Consider the following 22,404-nt stretch of genomic DNA (forward strand, 5'->3'; position numbering starts at 1 on the left):
GAAGATATTTTGAAGTTGGTAACTGAACAACTTTTTGCACTGCACTGGCCCCCATTCACTTGCATTGGTTTTGTGTCCATAAAATACAAGTCAATGAGGTCTAGTGCTGTTCAGTTACCAACTTTCTTCCAAATATCTTCTTTTGTGTTCTTCGGAAGAAAGTAAGTCATAAAGGTTTGAAATGACAAAGTGAGTAAATGATGACAGAATTTTCATTTTTGGGTGAACTAGCCCTTTAAGTATTACTCAGTCTCACAATTGAAAAAAGCGACTGTTACTTTTCATTGATGATGTGTGCGCATATGTGCCTTTTTGGGTTAACAGATCAAATAGAAAATTATGACATGCATACTTGTACATGCATAAAGTTGAAGAGAGGACGACAGATGGTGATTATGTAAATTTATTTGAAAGTTGATTAAAAGAAACAAATCACTATGTACATTACACTCAAATATCGCATTCATGATCAGGCAATGGACAACACAATACTAATAACTTAAAACTCCTGCAATTCAAGTGCATGACTGGAATAACATCTGAAAAAGGAACACATACGCAATCACATCCACACCATGACACAACAAGTGCAACAGCTAAAAGCTCTGCTTGGCACTTTAGTGAGTTGTCTGATTCCAGAGTCTCATGGAGTTGATTATGTGCCCCTAAGCAAGTCCACTTCAATATGAAGCAGTGATTCATGCCCTGCAGGAAGACGTGCTCCTCCAGTGCTGAGATCAGGAGTGTCTGAATTGCTCAGTTCATCTATCCCCAATTTAGGCCTACAACACAGCCTATTGCATTTCAGATCCACTAGCCAAGCTGTTCAACAGAACAGCTTAAAAAAACGCACCAAGAGTATGTAGTGGTTATCTCCTTAGAGTGCTACACTGATACATCAGCGCATTTGTGACAGGTGTGATTCTATGACCTGGGAAGAAAACACATAGGGAAAAATAAAAGATACAGTAAGACTGAATTTGAAAAGCATCTGCAATGGAAGAAAACAAAAACAAGCCCACCTTTGCTGTTTCTCCTGCTGTTCCAGGGACTGAGCTTAAGTGATTCTTTCCCACCCACAGTTCAAGCAGCAATGCTTTCATCGCCTGAACATTCCTGCTGAATACAAAACATTTTCAGTTATTTTCCAGCAAACATTTTAAGATACAGTTAACAGACAACATGCTGTAAAGCTGTCAACACATAAGAATTCTTCAAATATTAAGTCTGGAAAGAAAGAAAATAAAGCACCTGTCATTTGAATTGGCATCATGCATGCTTTTGTTGTTTGTGGAGAGCTCAGGCCACCACTTTTTAATGACAGATTGAACCCAGTGTAAAGCTACAATGAGGTGTCTGCAAAAGGTTTAAAAGATTACGTAAACCTATTGCAATAAGTAGAAAATAAATAAATAAGATAACTGGACAAACTACTTACTCTTCATATTTAGTGTTGAGAATCAGTTTCACTTGTGGTAATAGGTCAACACAACAGCCAATAGAAATGCACGACTTCCCTTCCTGAAGACTACAACGCAAGAAATTAATGTTAACAACGCTTTATGGTAAACACATTTGACCATTTATGGTAAACACATCTTACCTTTTAGTAAGTACAGGCAAACAGTCAACAAGCACACCCATGTCTTGTATTCTGGAAAAAAGTGTGTTAAACAATAAATTACAATTTTATACTTATTAGGTGTAACTGCACTATTTACTTTCAAAGGCTTTAATATGTTCGCATCGTAAGACAAAACAGGCTACATTCATATAGATACATATACATGAACTATTAACAGGTCTTGTTTTTCATAGACATTTCATAGACATTTTTAAAAAAATGTCTAACCTGTTCAAGTATGCCACAAGTTCACTTGCGTTTTTTCGCCAAAGAGTCAAAGCAACATTAAGTCTGAGATTCCTTCCAAAGAGTACATGAGTCATTGCTTCATGGTCCTTTGATAACTGTTCAAGAAATTTTACAAAAGAGTACATTAGACAATATATATTTTGTTAGATTTCATTGGTCATATCAGGGGTTTTATAGTACATACTTTAAATGCTCACAGTTGTGCTTCCACTTCAAGGGATAGTTTACCCAAAAATGAAAACTCTATCATGAATTACTCACCCTCAAGTTCTTCCAAACCTTTATAAATGTCTTTGTTTGGTTGAACACAAAGAAAGATATTTGGAGTAATATTAGCAACTGAGATTTCTGGGGCACCATTGACTACCATAGCAGAAAGAAGTAGTATTGTACAATTTATTTTTTGTTCTGTTGAACAGAAAAGAAGATATTTTAAAGAACTTAGGAAAACAAACAGTTCTGGGGCACCTTTGACAGCCATTTTAATGCTAGTCAATGGTGTCCCAAAAATCGCCGTTGCTAACATTCTTCCAAATATCTTTCTTTGTGTTCAGCAAAATAAAGAAATATAAACAGGTTTGGAACAACTTGAGGGTGAGTAATCCATGACAGAACTTTCATTTTTGGGTGAACTGTTCCTTTCAGTTAACTCACCTCAGTAAAACAATCACTGTGTTTGGAGCCAGCTCCTGCCATTTTTGAGGTCTCTGTTGAGTTCACAGTGAACCCACAGTTATCACTGTAAAGAATAGCCTGCACGTCACTAGAGCAGGTCAGTTCATTCTCTTTGTTTGCCATGTCAGACGTCCTGCCCGTGGTGGGTGATCTCCGACATGCTCCTAATCCCACCCCGCAGTGACGTGTTTTCTTTTTGCTAACAACCACTCGTCTCGCTTTACTGTATTTGTGAACACAACGGCCCACTGGAAATCTGTAGAATGGAGGGTGACAAATGTTGAAGATCGAGGAAATATAAATAAAAAGCCTAAAATTATTTTTTTCCAGTGTGAGCGTGATACAGCATCTGCCTTGTCAATAGGATTGCAATGCCATCTAATATCGTGTTCATACCTCTCTTGATCAGTTTCGTCCTTAAGTAAATAATCCACCTAAACAAAACATAAAAATCATTCCTAAAATATTGAAAATTATGTTTGATTTGATCACACCACCCCCAAGCATACATATGACAATATAACGGGTTTAAATAGCTTCCTCTCATCATGGACTTTCACCCCACTCACCTCCCTCATGTTCTTCTCATCTCCAGAATAAACCATATGTTTGAAAAAATCATGAGGCTGGGCCTGTTTGAGCCTGTGGATTTCTGCATTACTTCCAACATGACTTCCAGTGGCCATAGTAAGAGAATCTAGAAAACAACAGCAAACAAACATTAGCTGACACAGGATGAGCTCATCTTAAAGCAAACAGCAAGGCTCTGTGGTTTGATCAATACAATGATTGTGTTGCTTGTATATCTTCTACACAAATTCTTGATCAACTTGAGTTAACTGATCCTCGGGAAAGCTTTGAAATATTTCACGTTTCTAGCAATGATACAACAGAATCGTAAAGAAAGATGTTATAAATAAATAAACAGACGATATTACACGTGGACTTATTAATGCCTCAAAAACCCGGTTGCGTCGTTACCAACCAGTGACATTTTATATCTCTACTTTCTACAGTATTTCACGTGTTATTCATAACTTAAGGCACTTCATGTCGGTGTATATCATATAAAAAAGACAAACATGCACTCCCCAGACACACAATGCAGCCACACACAAAGAACTTTGCAAATATCAAACAGACATCTTACCGCAAAACACGTCACGCCGAGTCAGGAAAAGCACGATATAAATCGTTTGAATAAAAACCTAACTAATAAACTAACTTAATAATTGAAACTAATATTTGATAAAATGTCCAGACATCTGTCATGCGGAGCTCTAGGCCTCCAATGATGTGACGTTACGGTTAGGGTTCGCCTCTGTTAGCACTCGCGAGCTAATGAAGTAAACTACACTTTTGCAAACAATCAATAATTGATCTTTGACTAAATTGCAAAAGCCAAGTCTAGAGATTAGCCTTCAGTTCAACCGCCCCTTACGTATCAACCCAGGTGATAAACACACACGAGATAGCTAGTTGCAAACAAGTTAGGCTAATCACCTGCTAGCAAACGTTAGCACGTACAAAACATAATTTATGCCAGCGTCGTAGATCTCGAGTGTTTATAAAGCACGTACCATAACATTTTGGAAAGTTGTCTACGCATCCTATGGCACGTTATATATCCAACGGCACGTATGCAAACCAGGAAGAAAGGGAATTTGAGTGTGTTTCAGATGGGAGGAAGGACCATTCAAACAAATACAAAGTTGAAATGCAGGGACACAGTGGGATTGATGAAGCGCTATTGGATCGAGCGACACCCCGCGGCTAATAGTGGAACTGCACTCTTCATTCATGTAGATAAAACGCCTGTGTGCACCGTAAACATTATAGCCAAATTTGAGACACACTCTCCGTGATTCTATCTTGCATTTTGGATTTCTCGTGTATTTCTATGCTTTAAATAACAGCTATATACCCACCACGGCATGTTGTGTAGCAATTCTACAGTTCCAAAATGTGCTGGGTAGGCCTTATTGTTGATCGATTTTTCTTAACTCTTCAACCTCAGGCAAAATATTAGGCAAAAAACAATTGTTTTTTAAATTTAGTTTATTTATCTATACATTTTAAAAATAAAACAAATGCATGGCCACAATATATTATATTTATCTGCTAATGTCAAACAAACATGAGCATTTAATAAGATAATACAAGATATCTAACTTGCAATCAGTCAGATGTCCAAACTAATGATAAGCAAATTTAAAAATGGCTTGGAATATGATTTTACTTAGTAATATCATTCTCTTTGATCATATAGTTAAACATTTTAAGACGTGTTCAAAAGGTGAAAACACCACAAACATGGCATGTAACTGCTGTTTTTTAGAATCATACATTCACTTTGTAATCGGCAATTTAGACACGTCCTTACGCTAAAGTTTACAAACAAAGGCGATGACAGGCACAGCAGAATACATTTACAAATAGTACTGATGTAATCATTCCACATCAAAACATTATTCTTTGGTCATTTTTTTGTAGATGTATAATTTACCTTTGAATAACTATTCTCCCCTTTTCTTGGTCCATCAGTTACACAAATTAGTTTTTTATCCTGGGCTGCAATAGAAATGCTGAAGAAGAAATGTGGTCTTTCATTAGAGTATGTGAAGGTAATTTAGTTGATATAAAATGATTATATCATTTACAGCACTACCACAAGGGGGCTATCTTGGACAGTAGGCTACCCTACTCTTTCCGTGTCTTCTGACAAAGACATCAGTCTCAACTGTTCCGTTTGGACAAAACAAAGGCACATCAAATAATCACTAATCAGCAAATGTGGTTTTGTGGTTTGATTGCACAATTTGTGACGCTACTGGTGTAGACATAATGCACAAAGATTTTCCCACTTACTCTGTGACACAAAAAAGTGAAATACTGTATATTTGGTGAACAACGACATCAGTGTTCGTCTGTGTTCTACAACAATTTCTATGTTAATTTGAAAAATCAATGCCACTTCATGAAGAAAGTGTTATAAGAGACAAACGTTACAACAGTTCAAATAATACAAATCTGCACACTGACGAGGAAACTGAATAAAACAACTGACATTAGACTTCATATTCAGACAGCCACAAAAATTTGCGAACCATTTCCACCAGTCATTTGGGTTACTCAGACATTTGATAATAATAAAAATAATAGTAGTTACTCTATGCGAGAAAAATAGTCTCACCAAGAAAAAAATCTATAAGTAAATATTTTCAACTTGCTCAGGTTTCACTGGAATGAAAATAGCAGACACTTAGAAACTAAAATACATCCTTTACTGAAAAACATATTTTAAAATAGCATTTGACAGATTTAAGCATATATGAGATTAATTTGATGTCCCAATTGTTTATAGCACCACAGATTTGTGAAGTAGGCCTACATTTTTACGACCTTTACAACTTTTAACTTTATTTAAAGTCTGACATGATTCTTCTATATCCACTGATAAATCATCCTTGTATCCAGTTAATTCAAGTTAAATGGTTTAGACATTATCTTAGTTTTTGGGACTATGCCCGGTTTCACAGACAAGGCTTAAAGCTATATTCCCAGACTAAAATGAATTTTGAGCTGTTTTAACTGAAAATAACTTGCCCTGACATAACTTAAAATATATCAGTGCCATTGTTTTGTCTCAAGATGCACATCAGTAATGTTTTTCTAAGGTATTTTAATTAAAAGTGACTTAAATAGCTAAATTAACTAAGGCATAGTCCTGTGGTTTAGGTTAAGCCTTGTCTGTGAAACCGGGCCTATATGTTTTTAATTATATATTTCCTGTCCATGTTAATCCATTTATTGATTTCTAAAACACAAACAGTAAGGAGGAAGCATGTCAGAAAACTTCCAACCACTCAATCTGAATAAAATGAAGAGGACGCAAACACATGTGCCTGAAATCTGAACCTTTGTAAACACTGATACAGACTTCTGGGTCTGCTTTTTCAGATGTTTTTTAAGCGTTTAACAGATGTTAGCCACTTATTACATTTGCAGATGATGACACAATATGTTGTTGAAATCTTTGAAGAATGCTATAACATTTTCAGTCTTTTTCTTTTTGCAAAGTTGAAAACCTAGCTAGTTAAATTTCAACCTACATTTGATATATCATCTATTCAGGCTTGCAATGGGCAAAATCTAACCTTATGAAAACTTACTAGCATGACCAGGCAGCCCTCCATATGTGATGTAACATCTGAGCACAATAAGTAGTAAAAAGGGGAATGTGTTTGACACACAAGGTTACCATCTGTGCTTCTGAAGCTGTCTTTTCCTGTATTCATCTGCTCTCCTCTTCAGAAGACTGCTGAGATCACTGAGGTTTTGCTATGATGACTCTCAATTAGCTTCTGATGACAAAACCTGAAATCAGGCACAAGGGCCTACTTATCCTGTGATATATATTAAAAATATAAAAGACAGGCTGCACCATAACTTTTTATCATACATTTACAGGAAACCAACTAAAGCCAAGAAAAGCAAATAAAAAGGTAACCCGTATTATGTCTTGGGGGGACAACAATGAGGTCCATAGTAATGATTAATCTGAATGAATAAAACACAAGACATCTATTTTTAACGTACAAGACTTTTCCTCGTGTTGAAATGCAGGAATGACATGTTCTGTAATGCTGACAAAAATATCAGTACATCTATCAACTGCCTTTTTTCTTGTCGCCGTGGGAAGGACATTGTTCTGGATAGCACAGACAACTGACAAAAGCTGATTTAGGATCATCATTTTAAGTCTCTGTTGGATGGTTTCCAGAACATCACATGCCCTATAACCACTGGATGGCGATATAAAGCTGCGGAAGGAGAAAATGTATGAAGGCATTGAAGCCTACTATTAAACAACGCTGAATTAATAATCTGTAACATTGTTCTGTGGAGTAATAATATTTATCTGTAGGATATATATATGTTTAAAGGGGCCATCTTAAAATGGGCATGATGTCCCTATTGATCTCAGTATTGTGCATATAAGGATTTTTAGAGAGATCCACCTATACAAATCCTGTGTAAGCCCCATGAATTTTAGCATGAACTAGGTATAACCAGTCATTTTTTTCTCAGCAAACCCTCTGAATATACTATTGTACGTTCCTAACCCCAAAATACACTCTGACCTCTGAACTTAGTAACCTTGTTTGGTTAACCTGACATCTGACTTAGAATGAATGCACTTGTGATATTATGGTCATTTCTCAACCTCAACTGAACCTCATCTAACAAAAAGAATCACAATCATACAGTATTCCTGTGACATAATGGATAGATCATGACGCTAGCAACACCAAGGTCATGGGTTTCATTCCCAGGGAACACACATACTGTATACCTTGAATTAAATGTACAAAAACTGTCTGCCAAATGCATAACTGTATACATTGGAATGCATTTCTGACACTTTGGTGTTCATATTTCAAGCACGTAATTGGTGAGCGGAAACGGCAATATTTACTTCAGCTGGCATCCTGTCTGGCTCAGTTTGTAGACCCCTTGATGCAGTCATTTTCTTTGGATGTTCATATGAATATAGGACTTATGAAGAGTTTATTCAGTGCATATCAGTCCAGAGGGGCAATTGCATGGGTTATCTACTGTATATCCTTATAGCCTGGAGCACCTTTAGACCTCAGGTTTCCAGACAGGAACACACATACAGAGTAATGAACTAGACTAAATACACATTTTAGAGTACTTAAAAATTTTAAGGTATACTGTTAGATTAATCTTTGATGTCATTCCGAAACATCAGATGTCCAAATTCGCTTTTTTCTGGAAATGGACAAAACTCTATACTTTTTAATACATTTTTATTAGTTAGATATTTGCAAAACCCAGTGACAAAGGGTGACTAATAATAATGATTTATGACAAAAAATTAAAATCACAAAATATGGAGATATGTGAGTTTATATGCTCTGTTCTGAAAATGTGGGTTTAAAGTTATCATCAATTTAACTTTTGACAACAGCACAACTTACAACTTTGTTTCCAGCCATTTGAGTTGACCAAAGTGGTCAAGAAAGTTTAATAAACGTCACATTGCATGTTGTGGCAACTTTGCACTGCATGTGACTACTTTGATTTTATTAAATCTGTTTGAAAACATTTGATTTGGTTTAAGAAATGAGTATGTTTACTGTCTCATAGATGGATTGTCTATTTAAATATTTAGGAGGTAAAACAAAGTCATTAAGGAACAAAAGCTTTCAGATGTGCAGTGCAGTGTTGGCTTGCTCACCGGGAGACTGCATTTATTTATTAGATATTATTTGTTAGAATGATCTTGCTTGGTCTATAAACACCATGCACTGTGCTGTGTTTTACCTTTCTGTGTTTTTCTTATTTGCTCCTGTAAAGCTGCTTTGGGACAATGCTCATTGTGAAAAGCGCTATATAAATAAAATTGAAAACAAATTGAGATGTACCGCCTGGCAGGCTCTCCTGTTTTTACCAAGTGGTTGATATCCTTAGGAAAACATCATGTTGACCCTGGGACAACATTTAAATCAACCAATCAGATTTCAGAAATAAGTTTACAGTTCATTTTAAATTTAATCTTCTAACCAGGATTAGGTGCTTCTAGACCATTGTTTTTCACTTATCATTTCCCTGATTTAGGGGTAAGTTATGGTTAGGGTTGGGGTTTGGTGTGGGTTTAGGTCTTATTTATAAAAATCTTGTCCTGAGGTCAACAAAATATGTTGTCCTGAGGACATCAACCACTTGGCAAAATCAGGTTGAGCATCCATGGGATTTTATTTATTTAGACTTATTATGAAGAATGTGGTCTGAAAATGTGTTTGAAAGCCAAAGCGCAGAACTCTAAATGGAAATCACTGTTCACTCCAAAACCATGCAACTCACTGCATGTTTGAATAAATACATTCTACACGTGTTTCCTCCCCAAATATATAGTGGTTACAACTGGACAATACAACTCTGTGTAATGAAATTAAAAGTGCTGGAAAAACACTCAGTTGTTGTGTGTTTCAGCCAGTATTTACTCTGCGTAACATAGCATGAGAAAGGTGACAAGGTTGAGATTCCACATCCTGACAGGCTGGCTGGACTCTCTCCTCTTTACAGGTAAGATGATAGCTAGCGTGTGAGACCGGACTGCAAATTTAGCACTCTTCTGCCAACATGAAGCAGGGAAACTGATGTATTCATCGTGGTGGCCGTGGATGAAAATCTGCAGACTTACATTATTGTTATTATGAAGAAAAAATAAGTTGCTTTGATTAAAAGCGTCTGGTATTAAATTATAAATATTAAAACAGGGGTTTCATATTATGACACGTCAGTGAAATTGAAGATATAGTTCACCCAAAAAATAAAAATTCTGTCATCATTTACTCACCCTCTTGTCATTTCAAACCTTTATGATTTTTTTCTTCCGCCGCAGAACACAGAAGAAGTTATTTTAAAGAAAGTTGGTAACCAAACAATCCTGGCTCCCTTTCACTTGTATAGATACAAAATCAATGCAAGTAAATGGGGGCCAACATTCTTCAAAAATATCTTTATTTGTGTTCTGCAGAAGAAAGAAAGTCATAAAGGTTTGAAATGACAAGAGGGTGAGTAAATGATGACAGAATTTTTATTTTTGGGTGAATCATTTTTAGTTCACAGTCCAATGCATTAATAATTTTTACTCACCTTCTTTCAGTCATGATATAAAAAATGGTCCTGCTCTGTTTCATTTTCTCTCAACACATCTGACTCTGCACTCTGAACGGCAGCAAAAATACAAAAGACGCCTTCTTCACATACATTTATTTCACCAATCTAAACAATGGCGTCCAGCCAAACGACACATATGTCAGCACTTTGAATCCCGCACACATGTGCATGTCTTTTACGCAAGCTGTCCTGTTTTATGTACGGTTTCCCCCGTGTATTGAATCGATAATGTACTGTAGATTTACACAAGATGGGTTAAACACTTTCTGACGCTGGCAAAATTCCTCTGAGCGTTCTGACATCAAACAACTTGGCGTTTTCATGCGGCCAAGCAAGAGTGCGCTTTTTCATAACAAATTGCATTTACCACAAACTTAGGGAAAATAGTTTCCATTTAGATATTTTTTTAACCAATTTTCTCAAGCGTTAGCTCAGTGTATTATAGCCATTTTGTCAAGATATGATTGATAACATGATTGATAATACTAAAAGCTTACTAATGCATCACTTTCAATAATCCATGTCAGGTGGTTAAATGCACACAAACCTTCACCACAGGGCTTTAGGGATTTTTGACACACTCATCTAAAAAGGATCATTCTTTAGGAATTCCATACACACTCAGACCAATAAATCCACAGCAGATTTATAAAGGTCCACCAAAACGTCAACAAATCCCGAGGCCACAGGCTAAGCAATGAGAATCTAACCCCATTGCATCATCAATTCGTTCTTATATGAGGATTCAGGTTCTGATTCACTCTTTGGCACAATACTTATAACTAATGGGAGACAGTGACATAACTGTCATATTTTATATAAAAACCAAACTGACAGAGAGGTAAGAAATCCTCATGTTTATACCTCCAACAGATCCAGAGGTTCAGAGTCACAGCTTTGCAGTATCTTTCAAAGTTCTCGTCCGGCAGACAAACTATGACAATTGAATGTGTCATGCTATCTGAGAAACAGCTAATATTTCAAGCATGAGATTTATCACTTGATCATCACAATTCTGAAAATATTTTGGAAGTTTAGTTTGTCAAAATACATTTTAACAGTCCTGTTGAGTAATTAAATACATTTGTTTGCATGGTATAAATAAAAAAATACATAAATTTTTCCATGCAATAAAATAATTAGTTTAAACACATTTGCTGTAGTCTTCTTGCACAGACTGCTAGATGCAATTTATTTAAAAAAGACACCACCCCTGTTTGGGTGACCTCCACACATGCACCACCATGTGATATACCAGACCATGTGCACCGCTGTGATGTGGATATGATGTTGTTTTTCAAAAATATTGTCCTTAAACAAATTTAGGAACATTATGTATGTGGTCTCAAAGCAAATGGAAAAACAAACCCAGATGTTTAAGAATTATGTTGCATTAGCTCATTTTAATGACTGACTTTATTGATCTGTATTGACAGCCAGTTAAAGGTCCATTGTATGAAATTTTTGGCATCTTGCAGTGAGGGTACGAATTGCAACCGATGGCTCACTCCCCCTCCTCCCCCTCCATTTCGAATGCACTACGGTGGCTGACACAGAACTAAGATGTGACGTTTTGCTTCTTTGCCGAATGAGATAACGTATTTACGAAACGCAGTGATAAAAACATAACGCTTCATTATGTAAGGTCTTTATACACCTCTGAAGACATTGCATTTCTGTCAATAGATCCTCCAAACAGTACAAATTGGACATTAATACTACAGCCTAAATGCAAACAAGCTCCATCAGTTTGGCTTGTGTGAACTATATGTTTACTCTGTTCTTGTGTGTAAAAGCCTGTCACATGTTCTGTGAGAAATTCCACACTACTGTGAAGGTCAAACAAGAACACAGACCAAGCAACTTGATTGTTTGACAGATGAAGAGCTAGTGTTGCTGCTGGTTACTTGACTTTCCATGAACGATTCAGTCGAGTGTGGATGAGTGGATGAATTGTTGCTCACGTAGGGCTCCTCACTGGAATATTTTCAACCGATTAATCTGAAAACAGCTACAAAATCTGCCATTGCAAATGTTTCCCCTGCTTTCAGTCCAAATACGCTCAAAGATACGTTAGAGGGCCAGCCTCCACCTAGCACTGAGACGAATCTTCATTAAACCGCAAATTATCTTCAACCGATGATTCAATAGTGGTCCAATCAAGGCATTTTTCCTTTATATCTGTCATTGAGGTTAATGTGATGGAGGAGGATAGACAGACGGGCTAATGGGAAAATGCTATAATAACAAGATGTCTGAAGCTACTTTGGCAATGTAAACACAGCAACGTGAGTAACGTCATACACTGGGACAAATATTGACAAACACCAAGCTCCCACACACGCTGACAGGGCCAAAAAGGAAGCTACCGACTGCTGGCTGTGTTCATTATGATTACATTCTACTATAAACTTGGACTCTCACACGCTCACGCTCATTGACGCTGGTTCCATCTTGAGCCTCTCATTCACCTGCACATCCATCGCATCCATCGTTGAGCTCTGGTTTTAAAAGCGTGTCATCTCAGTGTATTTATTTCTAGTGAATAATGCCACAAATATGCTCAGAGTGGGATGCTAAAGAGAGGAGATAAAAGAAGGGTTGTTTACAGTACAACCATAGACTGCAGAGTTGACTTATATTGTTGTTTTAAACAGAACAGGTTTTGTTTTCACAGATTCCCGTCTTGCAATCACTGTGTAATATCAAAACAGATGCTACTGCTAACAGGCAGGGTTTTGATCTAGACTTCAAGAGCATTTTTATATTCATATTATTACACGGCTCTCTTGATAACTTGATTTTGATTGGTCAGTTATGTGACATTCAGAGGTAATTTATATTCCGCAATCATCCACTAAAACTGAGAACACACTGCTCACCCGGGTCCCGCAAGTCATATTGACTGGTATTGCTTACTGTATATGATCAATGTATGACTCCGCCATCACTTTCTCAGGTAAGGTTTGAATTTATGATGAATGAGCTACAAAAATATTTAAAATCAATCAATTTTGTCCAATTATTTATGAACGTGGCATGTAATAAGCAGGATAATGCACATCCAAATGGATAGCAAAAACAAGACCTGCTTACTCGTCTGGGTTTATTTTCCATTCAAAAAACAATAAAGATAAAGAGTTTGTGATCAACTTATTATTTAGAGCAATTTAAAATAAGCATGTTATTTGAAATTTAACAGATTACAAGTCCATGCCCTACACAAAACGTATGAGGATTTCTGTGCTAAAATGTAGCAGTGAGATGTTTGTTATAGTCACGTCATGCAGAATCTGCCAAGCTTTGCATCTACACTACATGAATTTAATTTCCTAAGTACGTATGAGCTATGAGGTCATCATTACTGCAACCTAAAATGACGTAAGAAGTTGGCGTGAACAGAGTTTATATCTGTCAATCAAAATGAAAGGCCCTTAATGACATGGAACAGTGTCAAGTAGACCTAAACACAAACACAGTTGTGTAGGAACATTGATGGGAATGATTTCTGCACGCTATGTCCTGATGGCCTGAACCTCAAAGGCATTTTTGTTTCCCATAACAGTTCGGCATGGCCACAAACCCCTGTGGAGTTGCAACCATCTAATGTGGAAAATGTAGAGCGAGCTACTGAACATTAGAATGAAAGAAAGAAACCATTAACTTACATAAAGCAAAGACATTAGATGTAGCTGGTATTTAGATGTAAAATGGTATTTCATGTGTTGGAAAACCCAACACATGAACGCTGAGTTCCAGCCCTTTCCAAAACTGTTTTCATTTTGTTCATACCTTGTATGCAACAAAAGTTATGGTCATCCGAAGTCGGTGGACCGCTATGATTTTCAGAAACTTAATTTGAGAAAAACAGGTTTAAAATTGGCGATAAAAAAGCAATGAAATTAAAAGCACAACAGTCAATTAGGCCTATCACAAGTAAAAGTAATACTTTATTAACAATAATATAAAAACATTCCCTAGTATTGAAAAATGTAAATCCCACCATATGAAAACCATTCAAATAAAGTGAAAATAACGCATAGTGTTAATATGAAAATGGTGGGTACACTTAAAGAATGAGAGCTCTGTCAGGTGCGCTAAAAGCACTGCATCACAACACAAGGAGACTAGCTAACTTTACCCTGAAGAGAACGCAAACTTAGAAAGTAGTGAAGCAAGTTTTCCGTTGTTTATGATGGGCATAGTCTCTGAACTTTTAAACATCCCGTGTATGTGTTGCGGTTGCGTTCCGGAGGCGGCTCACATGACCAGGAGTCCACCGGGGAAAACACCCGCTGCTTCAGGTGTGAGCTCCGCCATCTCACGATAACGTTGAGATGCCTTAGTTTACACAACACAAGTGTACACCTTCATTCCACACGTTATTTGGTTACTTTGATATGTGAACTGTCTTTGTAGTGTTAAGAGAGGGAAAGCTGTGGGCAACTTACTTCACCTCCGCCGGCATGTCCTAAACATCAGGTTGTCACTATCAATCGCTATTGTTCAGAAATAAACAAGCAATTTTAGCCAAGATGCATGTTTTCAGAGATGACAGACAAGATGTTATGGAATAATAATTTAACGAAAACCCAACTGTGACCAAAAATGGACTTTCAACCTTTTTTTTTGATATTCCGGAAAACATCCCAGAGCGACATCCGACGGGTTTTCCCAGATCGTATCACAAAAACTTAGAGGGCCACTGCCATAAACTTGAGGTTGATGAGGTTTTCCCACAAATAATATAAAATACATATAAACAATGATGTAACAAATCTAGAAAAGTGTTCATGTAGCTGTTGGTAGCATTGCATTAGCAGTGGAAAGGTCATGGATTTGATTCCCAAGGAACAGATATCTTGAAGAAAACAGTGTAGACTGAATACATTGCAAGTCCATTTGCAAAAAAGCATCTGCCAAATGCATACAATATATAATGTAAGGACATTAACCAATAAATACTTTCCGAAATCTTGTCAAATGAGGTAGCATTGCTGCATTTTTTTGCTATGTACTGCTTGTGTCTTATTAGCAGCAAAGCCCAAGTTTTTTATTACTACAAGACTGGCAAAATCCTTGACCTTTGACCCCTTTCCTGCAGTCTCTATCCATTAACACTGGGAATTATAAAAACATTCAAAACACGACTGGAATGGAGGGAATCCAGAATGAGGGTTCCTGGCAGTAATACATGTGTCCGATGACAAGCTTGCCAAAAGAACAATTAAGTATCAGGTTTGATAGAAAGTTGGTACATTTAGTCATTTATCAGTACAAAACCAGTGTATGAACATTTTGTTGACACACTGTTATTTCAACCTGTCTTTTATTAACACAGTGCAGTCATTACAGAATTACATCTGAATTTTTGTTTATGATTTGTGTATAAGAGGCATACTTGAATTTCTGAAGCTCTGGCCAAACTTGCCTTCCAGGGGCTTTTGTAGAGACGCAAAGGTAAAAACAAGTACAAACAGTCTGAAGCAGTATCCAGTTCACCTTTATGAAGGTCAGATTCCAAATTCCTCCTGAAGCAGACGTCTCACCCCCACTCCCTGCATTGCAATGATTTGAGCAGATCACTACACACAATAAGTATGTATCATTACATGGAAAGAATGTGTTTTATGCAACTATGCCTTCAATAGTTTAGACTCATTGTCTTGGAAATTTAATTGTAATGAAAAACGTATAACTTCACAATTTATAATCATTTTCAAATGTTATTTGTATTGTTTCCTTCCAGGTTAATCTAGCAGCCATAAAGTTGAACAAGATAAAAGAAACATTTACGCTGAACCATCAATCATTTCTTAAAATTTATTCAAATATCTAATAATAAAAAAAACCCATTATTTAAGCTTTAAAACACATTATATTGGCAAATCTACTTTTTACTCTTTACTTCAGTTTGGTTGTCCAGAGGTCCTCTCAAACATCAAAGATTTATCTACTGTTCTTTCTGGAATATTGCAGATAAAATGTTTGACAGATAATTCCATTCTCTGAGAAATGAATAACAGTCCCATAGCTCTGAGGTAAATTTTCCTGTGGATCATCACTACCCACGCTTTAACATCTGAATATGTCATCTCCCATGTCTGGTACAGACTGAATTTAAACTCCTTGTTTGTTTCATTTTGCTTGTGAGGTTGAGAGGCCTTTAGCAGATGAGGTCACTGGGGAGGGGGGTAAGGTTAGACCCCCTGATAAACGGAAAAGACTCAAAGAACCAATTTGTAAACATAATTTTCCTTGGAAAGAGAAACTTGCCATCTTTCAAAACAATTAAACAACACTTTAAGGCTCGGGAGTCAAATATTTCACGCTAGTATATACATCTCAATGTGCAATATTGCTAACGCAGAAGGAATGGGGTTTGATGTTTGTCGTTAATGAGATGTTACTAAAAAACACTTTGGCCCTTCAGCATCTTTGATTTTAAATGTTTTTCTTTCTATTTATTTTTTATTATAAAGGAAAAAATACTTTAAGAAAGAAATAACATTATCCTATATAATAAATTTTGAATATTTATTTTACATTAAATTCATAATAAATTATACTATCTTAAATTTTTTTTAGAAAATGTTTGCAAAGTTTGCACACAAACTGGAATCTTGTGAAATCTCACAGAATTTGGCCTAAAAATAAAAGAAAACTTCATCATGGGCAAAACATCGGTCACAAAGGCTTTAAAGGTCAAGTGAATGAAATTTAGCAGCATCTAGCAGTGAGGTTGCGAATTGCAGCCAACGGCTCACTCCACCTCTCCCCCTCCCTTTCGAAGCACTACGGTGGCTGACAGGACAAAGATGTCGGCACATTTTCGCTTCTTTGCCGAAGGAGAACATGTTTTTACGAAACGTGCTCTGTAGAGCAGTTTGTCCGTTTAGGTCTACTGTAAAAACAACATGGCGAATTCCATGCAAGGTATGTAGATAGAAATAGCTCATTCTAAGGTCATAAAAACATAACACTTCATTATGTAAGGTCTTTATACACCTCTGAAGACATATTCATGTATATTATGTTGCATTTCTGTCAATAGATTCTACAAAAAAATTACACACAGCATGTTTAAAACACAAACAATACAAGCCGTGGCAACAAACTAACAGTTTCAAATAGGATGCCTCCGTGTGAATAAAAAAACTGATAACATATGTTACTTGGAGATGAGAGAGACGTGTGTATTTGGGTCGTCTTGGAAAACATAAACACCTCTACTCAAATGCTTGGCCAGAAACAACAATGTCATCAAAAGAAATTCCAGAGCTTTACTTCAGAGACAGTAGGAAAGATCTACATGTCAAACCCACACTGTTTATAATCGTACTTATCTTTCACCACACGTCCGAAACTCTGAATTCTCACCAGCTGGAAAACTCCCCTGAGATGCCAGCAATGCGTGTTGTTTGGTAAAGCACGGGATCAAGGAAACTATATTGAGAAGCAAACAGTCTTCCATAAACTTGTTCTTCCTGGAAGCTCGGGCAGTCTTAAGCTTCCTGCCCGAGCTTCCTGGAAGCTCGGGCAGGCTTTGTTAAAAAGGAAACGTGTCGCTTGAAGTCATTGTTCTCTTTCAAGTTGCTTTGGAAACCCATCAATCTATGAACTCATCATCGTGGCCCTCTTGTGTCAGCGCCGAGGAGATTCCACTACAAAGAGTTCCTGCGGGCATCTATGGAGCTTCTCAGTAATTCCATTGCATGAGTTCTCAGTTCAATAGTCCCACCGGCTGTGAGGGCAATGGAATATCGGGATGACCACTGCGAAAACATTGACCTTTATCATAAATCCAAGACAAAAACAATAGAGCGAGTGCCAGTTTATAATGTGCCGAAGGAACAAACCATGAAACAGAGGTTCACCATTCAAAATATCAATCCTTCAAAATGAACAAGAATCATTTTTTATCCAATATTATCATTTCAAAACAGTTTTGAAACAGTAACACAATATTATAATTTTTCTCCTGTTTGATCAGGCATGAAGGAATAGGGTGTTGGGAAACGTAATTTGTTGAGCTCTCTGCTTAGACTGGCTAGGATTCCATGCACAATACCTCTCTCTGTTGGCCCCGGCTCTCCAAAAATAAGCCGTGTCCAGCAGATATGCACTGGGGCCCATCCTGAGTTGCTATATGTTTTTCTTTGATTTTCTTTTGCACGACACAGGTCCACAGATACACCACTGACCTCCTCCAGTAATAAATTAACATTTAAACATATCACCTTTACTGCCAGCCGGGTGGATCAATAGATCTCCATGAGTGACCCTGAGAACAGGGGGACCCACGGGGCCGAAACCTGAATGTGCAACAGTGGGCAGTATTATTTTAGCCGCTGGTTGACTTTTGTGGCCGAGGCTAGACTTGTTAGCCTACAGTTAGTGCCCTTGTGTCAATGATGTGAGTCTCAGTAAGACCCCCCAAACCTATCAGATAACTCCTAGCGTGTTCGCTTTGAGAAATCGTAGTATTGTTACCCACCTGAAGTGATTTGCACAGGGGAGCATCTGATTCCACTCCGAGGTGAAACGTTTGAACTTGGGGCTTGGTTCACATTAATCTCGCTTTTCATATTGAGCAGCATGGAAATGTGTTTGACTAAGCAAATGCAGATGGCTCGGTCGGTTTCTAGGGGTTCATGGTGTACAGAGAAGCACGATGAGACTCATAGTGTGCATCAATTCAGCCCACAGTTATATAACAGACAATTAGCTTGTGGTTTCAGTTTGCCACAGCTTTCATAGGGCATCACTTTAAACCTCTCTCTATCTCTCTCTCTCTCGTCCTGAGGCGGTATCTGTGTTCATATCTCACCAATAACATTCTGGAATCTGTCTCTTTCTTGAATCCTTATCAGTCTTTCAAAGGGCTCCTTGAGATGGAAACATTTGTCTCTGGAATTCTTGAGTTTCGGTTTACGCTACCTTAAGTGCAAACACTGAAAGAGGGCAGATTTGACATGAGACAATCTCACAGGTCTATGGGTTTTCTTGTAAAGTTGAAATAAATGCTCGTATTTATCGCCACTGGTTACAAGTAAAATGAACCACAAGGCCTAAAAGTAGCAGGTGGAGATTTGGGATTCACCAAATGTAAATCTCCTCCCAGATATAGGTCACATAGCTGTACATGTGTAGTTGACAGATACACCGTACATGTGTCCTATGGTGTAACAGCAAAGATTTAGAAAAAAAACTGATAATAATTTATTATTTTATATTATTAGTATTTATAATATAAACCTTTTTTTCTAAATTTTTGCTGTCACACCATAGACATTTACACATTTATTTGTCAACTACCCATATACAGATGGGTAGCAACAGATGAACATGGATGTACTATTCCATCTCGTTATGCATTTCTTCTTGGACCTTTCTTGACATGTTCTTGACTTGTAACATGCTAGTTAAATACAGAGGTTTACATAAATAAATAAAGTGTATTTGGTACTGCAAAGATTTAAGCCGTGTGAGCCATACCATGTATGACAGTAAGTAATGTGTAAACCAACACTGAGAGCTTGACCTCAGACAAAACAAGTCAGAGTGCTTCCATTTTGAGAACTCACACTAAGGTACAACATTTTGGTACTTTCCTCTGTTGCCCTCACTCATGGAACTGTGGATTTGTAAAATCGTAAAATACGCAAGGTGCTGCACGCACAGATTGGAGTTCGTAACTCCAATCTAATCTAGACAAATAATCCAGAAGATTCGGATCAACACACAACTACGACATCACAGGTTGAGTATTATAAAAGATACATGAAGCACATCATTCAACTGATAAATGACAAAACATGGAGGATGGTGGTATCCAACTGCATACAAACTGCCAGAAGTAATGAAACTAATGATTTTGTTAGAAGCTTAAAAATATTATAAAGAGGGTCCATACTAAGGTGACTTTTGGCATCAACTCACAATATTTATCAAAAAGTACAGCATTATAAAAATACCATTCATTTAAAATTTTGCTTATAAACATTTGTCAAAAAGCCATCAGTAAATCCAATTTACCTCTGAAAAGGAAAAAGCGTTTAGTGCAGTTCTAGTAAGCAGCCAACTTGTACAATTTAAACGCTACAATAATCCAATTTTCTGTACTCAAAGAGAGACGTACAAATACACACAATATTCACAAGTTTCTTTTTGAGTACAGAAAATTGAATTATTGTACATGATGCGGCTTGGTTCTGAAAAGGTGTTACTAAAGTGTGTGACACATAAAGTCCCACAGAACATAAAAATGTCACCGCCACGGCGGGCCTGAGGATCGTCAAATCAACAGCCAGAAGATCCCTGGTCGGATCAGATCAGCTGCGGCATTAACACCTCATTCAGCAGCAGAATGGGAGTGGCCGACACCAAAAAGTAAAGGACTCTATGTGAAAGCACACGCGGCTCGTAAACACCATGCCACATACCAATTTAACTAGTCAAAAAGCTGTTAATAGACTTTATGTAGCTGTATCATTCCCACAAAGGAAATCGTAACCACGGTAGGACATACTGATATACTGAAGAAGCCAACAGGAGAGAATTATGTAAGCGTTCCCTGAAAAGAGTTCAGGAAAAACGTGACGTCTGGACTGAAGGCTGATGCTAATGAAATGCAATCATGCATAATTATGGTGCAAAGTATTAATGTGTCTAGGATTTAATAACACTTGATTTTACTTTTTTTGTACTGTACATATGTGTGTATAGTAAGAAACACCCTATTAAACAAGTCATCAACTGGAACAGAACTATTGGACGTGTCCGTCAAAAAGGGACTATCTCCCCTTTCAAAAAACCTGTTTTTTGTGATATTGCTGCTTCAAGATTTCAATTTGGTAATTGGTATGCCATTGATGAAGCCATGGTAGCCATTAATAAAGTCATAAAGCTCACATGGACATTGAGCCATCAGTCTGTTTAACTGTATTTTATTGTAAAATAAATATGCTGAATTGCAGACGGTCCCTTACAAGGAAGTGATGTAATCGGGGCCCTTCCTGTTCCTTGAAGTCATTGTGGAGGTCTCCACACTTTAAGGAAAACATCCAACACTGAGGTCATGGAAAGATCATGATATCATTTTGTGCTTTTTACCTTTTCGCTTTATTTTTTTATATGAACGTATAAAACAACTCAGAGGGCTTTTAAACTTGTTTGGTCAATCTCATAAATCAGTCTTTAATGATGCGTTTCGTAAACTGCATTTGCACTTTATGGTGTCTCTCTGTGCTTGCATTTTGGGATCGTGCTAGAGCCTTTCAGTGCCAATGTTTCCCATTAATACCATGTTTGGAAGTCCTGCTTGGCATGCGGTCATCACTTTTATCAGCCAGATGGGTCAGGACGACTGGCACTCATTCCACTTTGGCACTGTCTGCCTAATCTGAGTCTGAATCTGAGACTGTCCAAAGATGCAGTTGAGCACAATGGGGAGACTTGTTCCCTTCCACACTTTGACCTGAAACCTGCTGGCTGATTAGCTTTTAAGCATATGCTCTCACACACAGCAAAGAGAGTGACGGATGGGTGAAATCAAAGACATGATTCTGCCTTCTTCACAAACTGTGGCATAAATGAAGGTTAGAAGTCACTGCTGAGCAGAACCTTGGCCGACGGTAAAGACATGCTCCTCACAGATCCTCACAGAAATGTAAATCTGTAGTTGTTGGAATCTAAACAAAAAACCCATTCAGTAGAAAATGGACTGTTTTGCAAACATGCAGAATTATGTAGTGGGGTCCAAAAGCCTGAGAATGCTTGTAATTTGTGTTGGTGTGATGGAGTTGAACTGGTTAATGCCACAAATGTACTTGGTGAACTACAAACTGCACAAAAGCTTAAAAATTTTATATACATTTTCTAAAAAAATTCCCAAAATGATAAAACTCTTTATTTTCAATATTATATAAGTCAATAGTATATAAATAAATAATAAGTCAATATTAGTTATACCATGGTCTGTTTGAATACTTGATTCTGATTGGCTGGAAGGTGTGCATTAAAGGTGTGATGAACTGGGCTTGTTTATTGTTTTATACTGTTACATGAGGTCTACTTATGACGTTCACGTGGTTTTTACATTCAAAAACAACAAAATCAATAAGTAATAGGCTATTTTTATAACA

The 22,404-nt window shown here is 37.1% G+C and overlaps 1 protein-coding gene across 2 annotated transcripts; it reads right to left on the minus strand.

Moving 5' to 3' along the window:
* Positions 1-264: 264 nt before the first annotated feature.
* Positions 265-4,265, minus strand: katnbl1 (katanin p80 subunit B-like 1). Of its 2 annotated transcripts, none has more exons than XM_057353047.1 (10): positions 4,129-4,265; positions 3,118-3,245; positions 2,945-2,982; positions 2,528-2,804; positions 1,853-1,968; positions 1,604-1,654; positions 1,439-1,528; positions 1,252-1,356; positions 1,023-1,119; positions 265-931 (listed from the first exon to the last, which is right to left on the minus strand). In XM_057353047.1, exons 2-10 carry the CDS (start codon positions 3,232-3,234, stop codon positions 899-901), a joined length of 924 nt encoding a protein of 307 aa, XP_057209030.1. In that variant the 5' UTR covers positions 3,235-3,245; positions 4,129-4,265; the 3' UTR covers positions 265-898. The 2 variants fall into 2 exon arrangements, with proteins under 2 accessions (XP_057209030.1, XP_057209031.1); XM_057353048.1 differs by having other exon boundaries at positions 266-931; positions 1,023-1,116.
* Positions 4,266-22,404: the final 18,139 nt, after the last annotated feature.

This window comes from Triplophysa rosa, linkage group LG15, assembly GCF_024868665.1.
Source record: "Triplophysa rosa linkage group LG15, Trosa_1v2, whole genome shotgun sequence".
Lineage (NCBI taxonomy): Eukaryota > Metazoa > Chordata > Actinopteri > Cypriniformes > Nemacheilidae > Triplophysa > Triplophysa rosa.

What these genes read in the sequence shown, in the direction of transcription:
- katnbl1 (XM_057353047.1), bottom strand. Translation starts at nt 3,234, where the DNA reads ATGGCCACTGGAAGTCATGTTGGAAGTAATGCAGAAATCCACAGGCTC. An exon ending in CTTGTGGCATACTTGAACAG is followed by an intron (nt 1,655 to 1,852) that starts GTTAGACATTTT and finishes ACTTTTTTCCAG; the next exon opens with AATACAAGACATGGGTGTGC. An exon ending in TTGCCTGTACTTACTAAAAG is followed by an intron (nt 1,529 to 1,603) that starts GTAAGATGTGTT and finishes CTTGCGTTGTAG; the next exon opens with TCTTCAGGAAGGGAAGTCGT.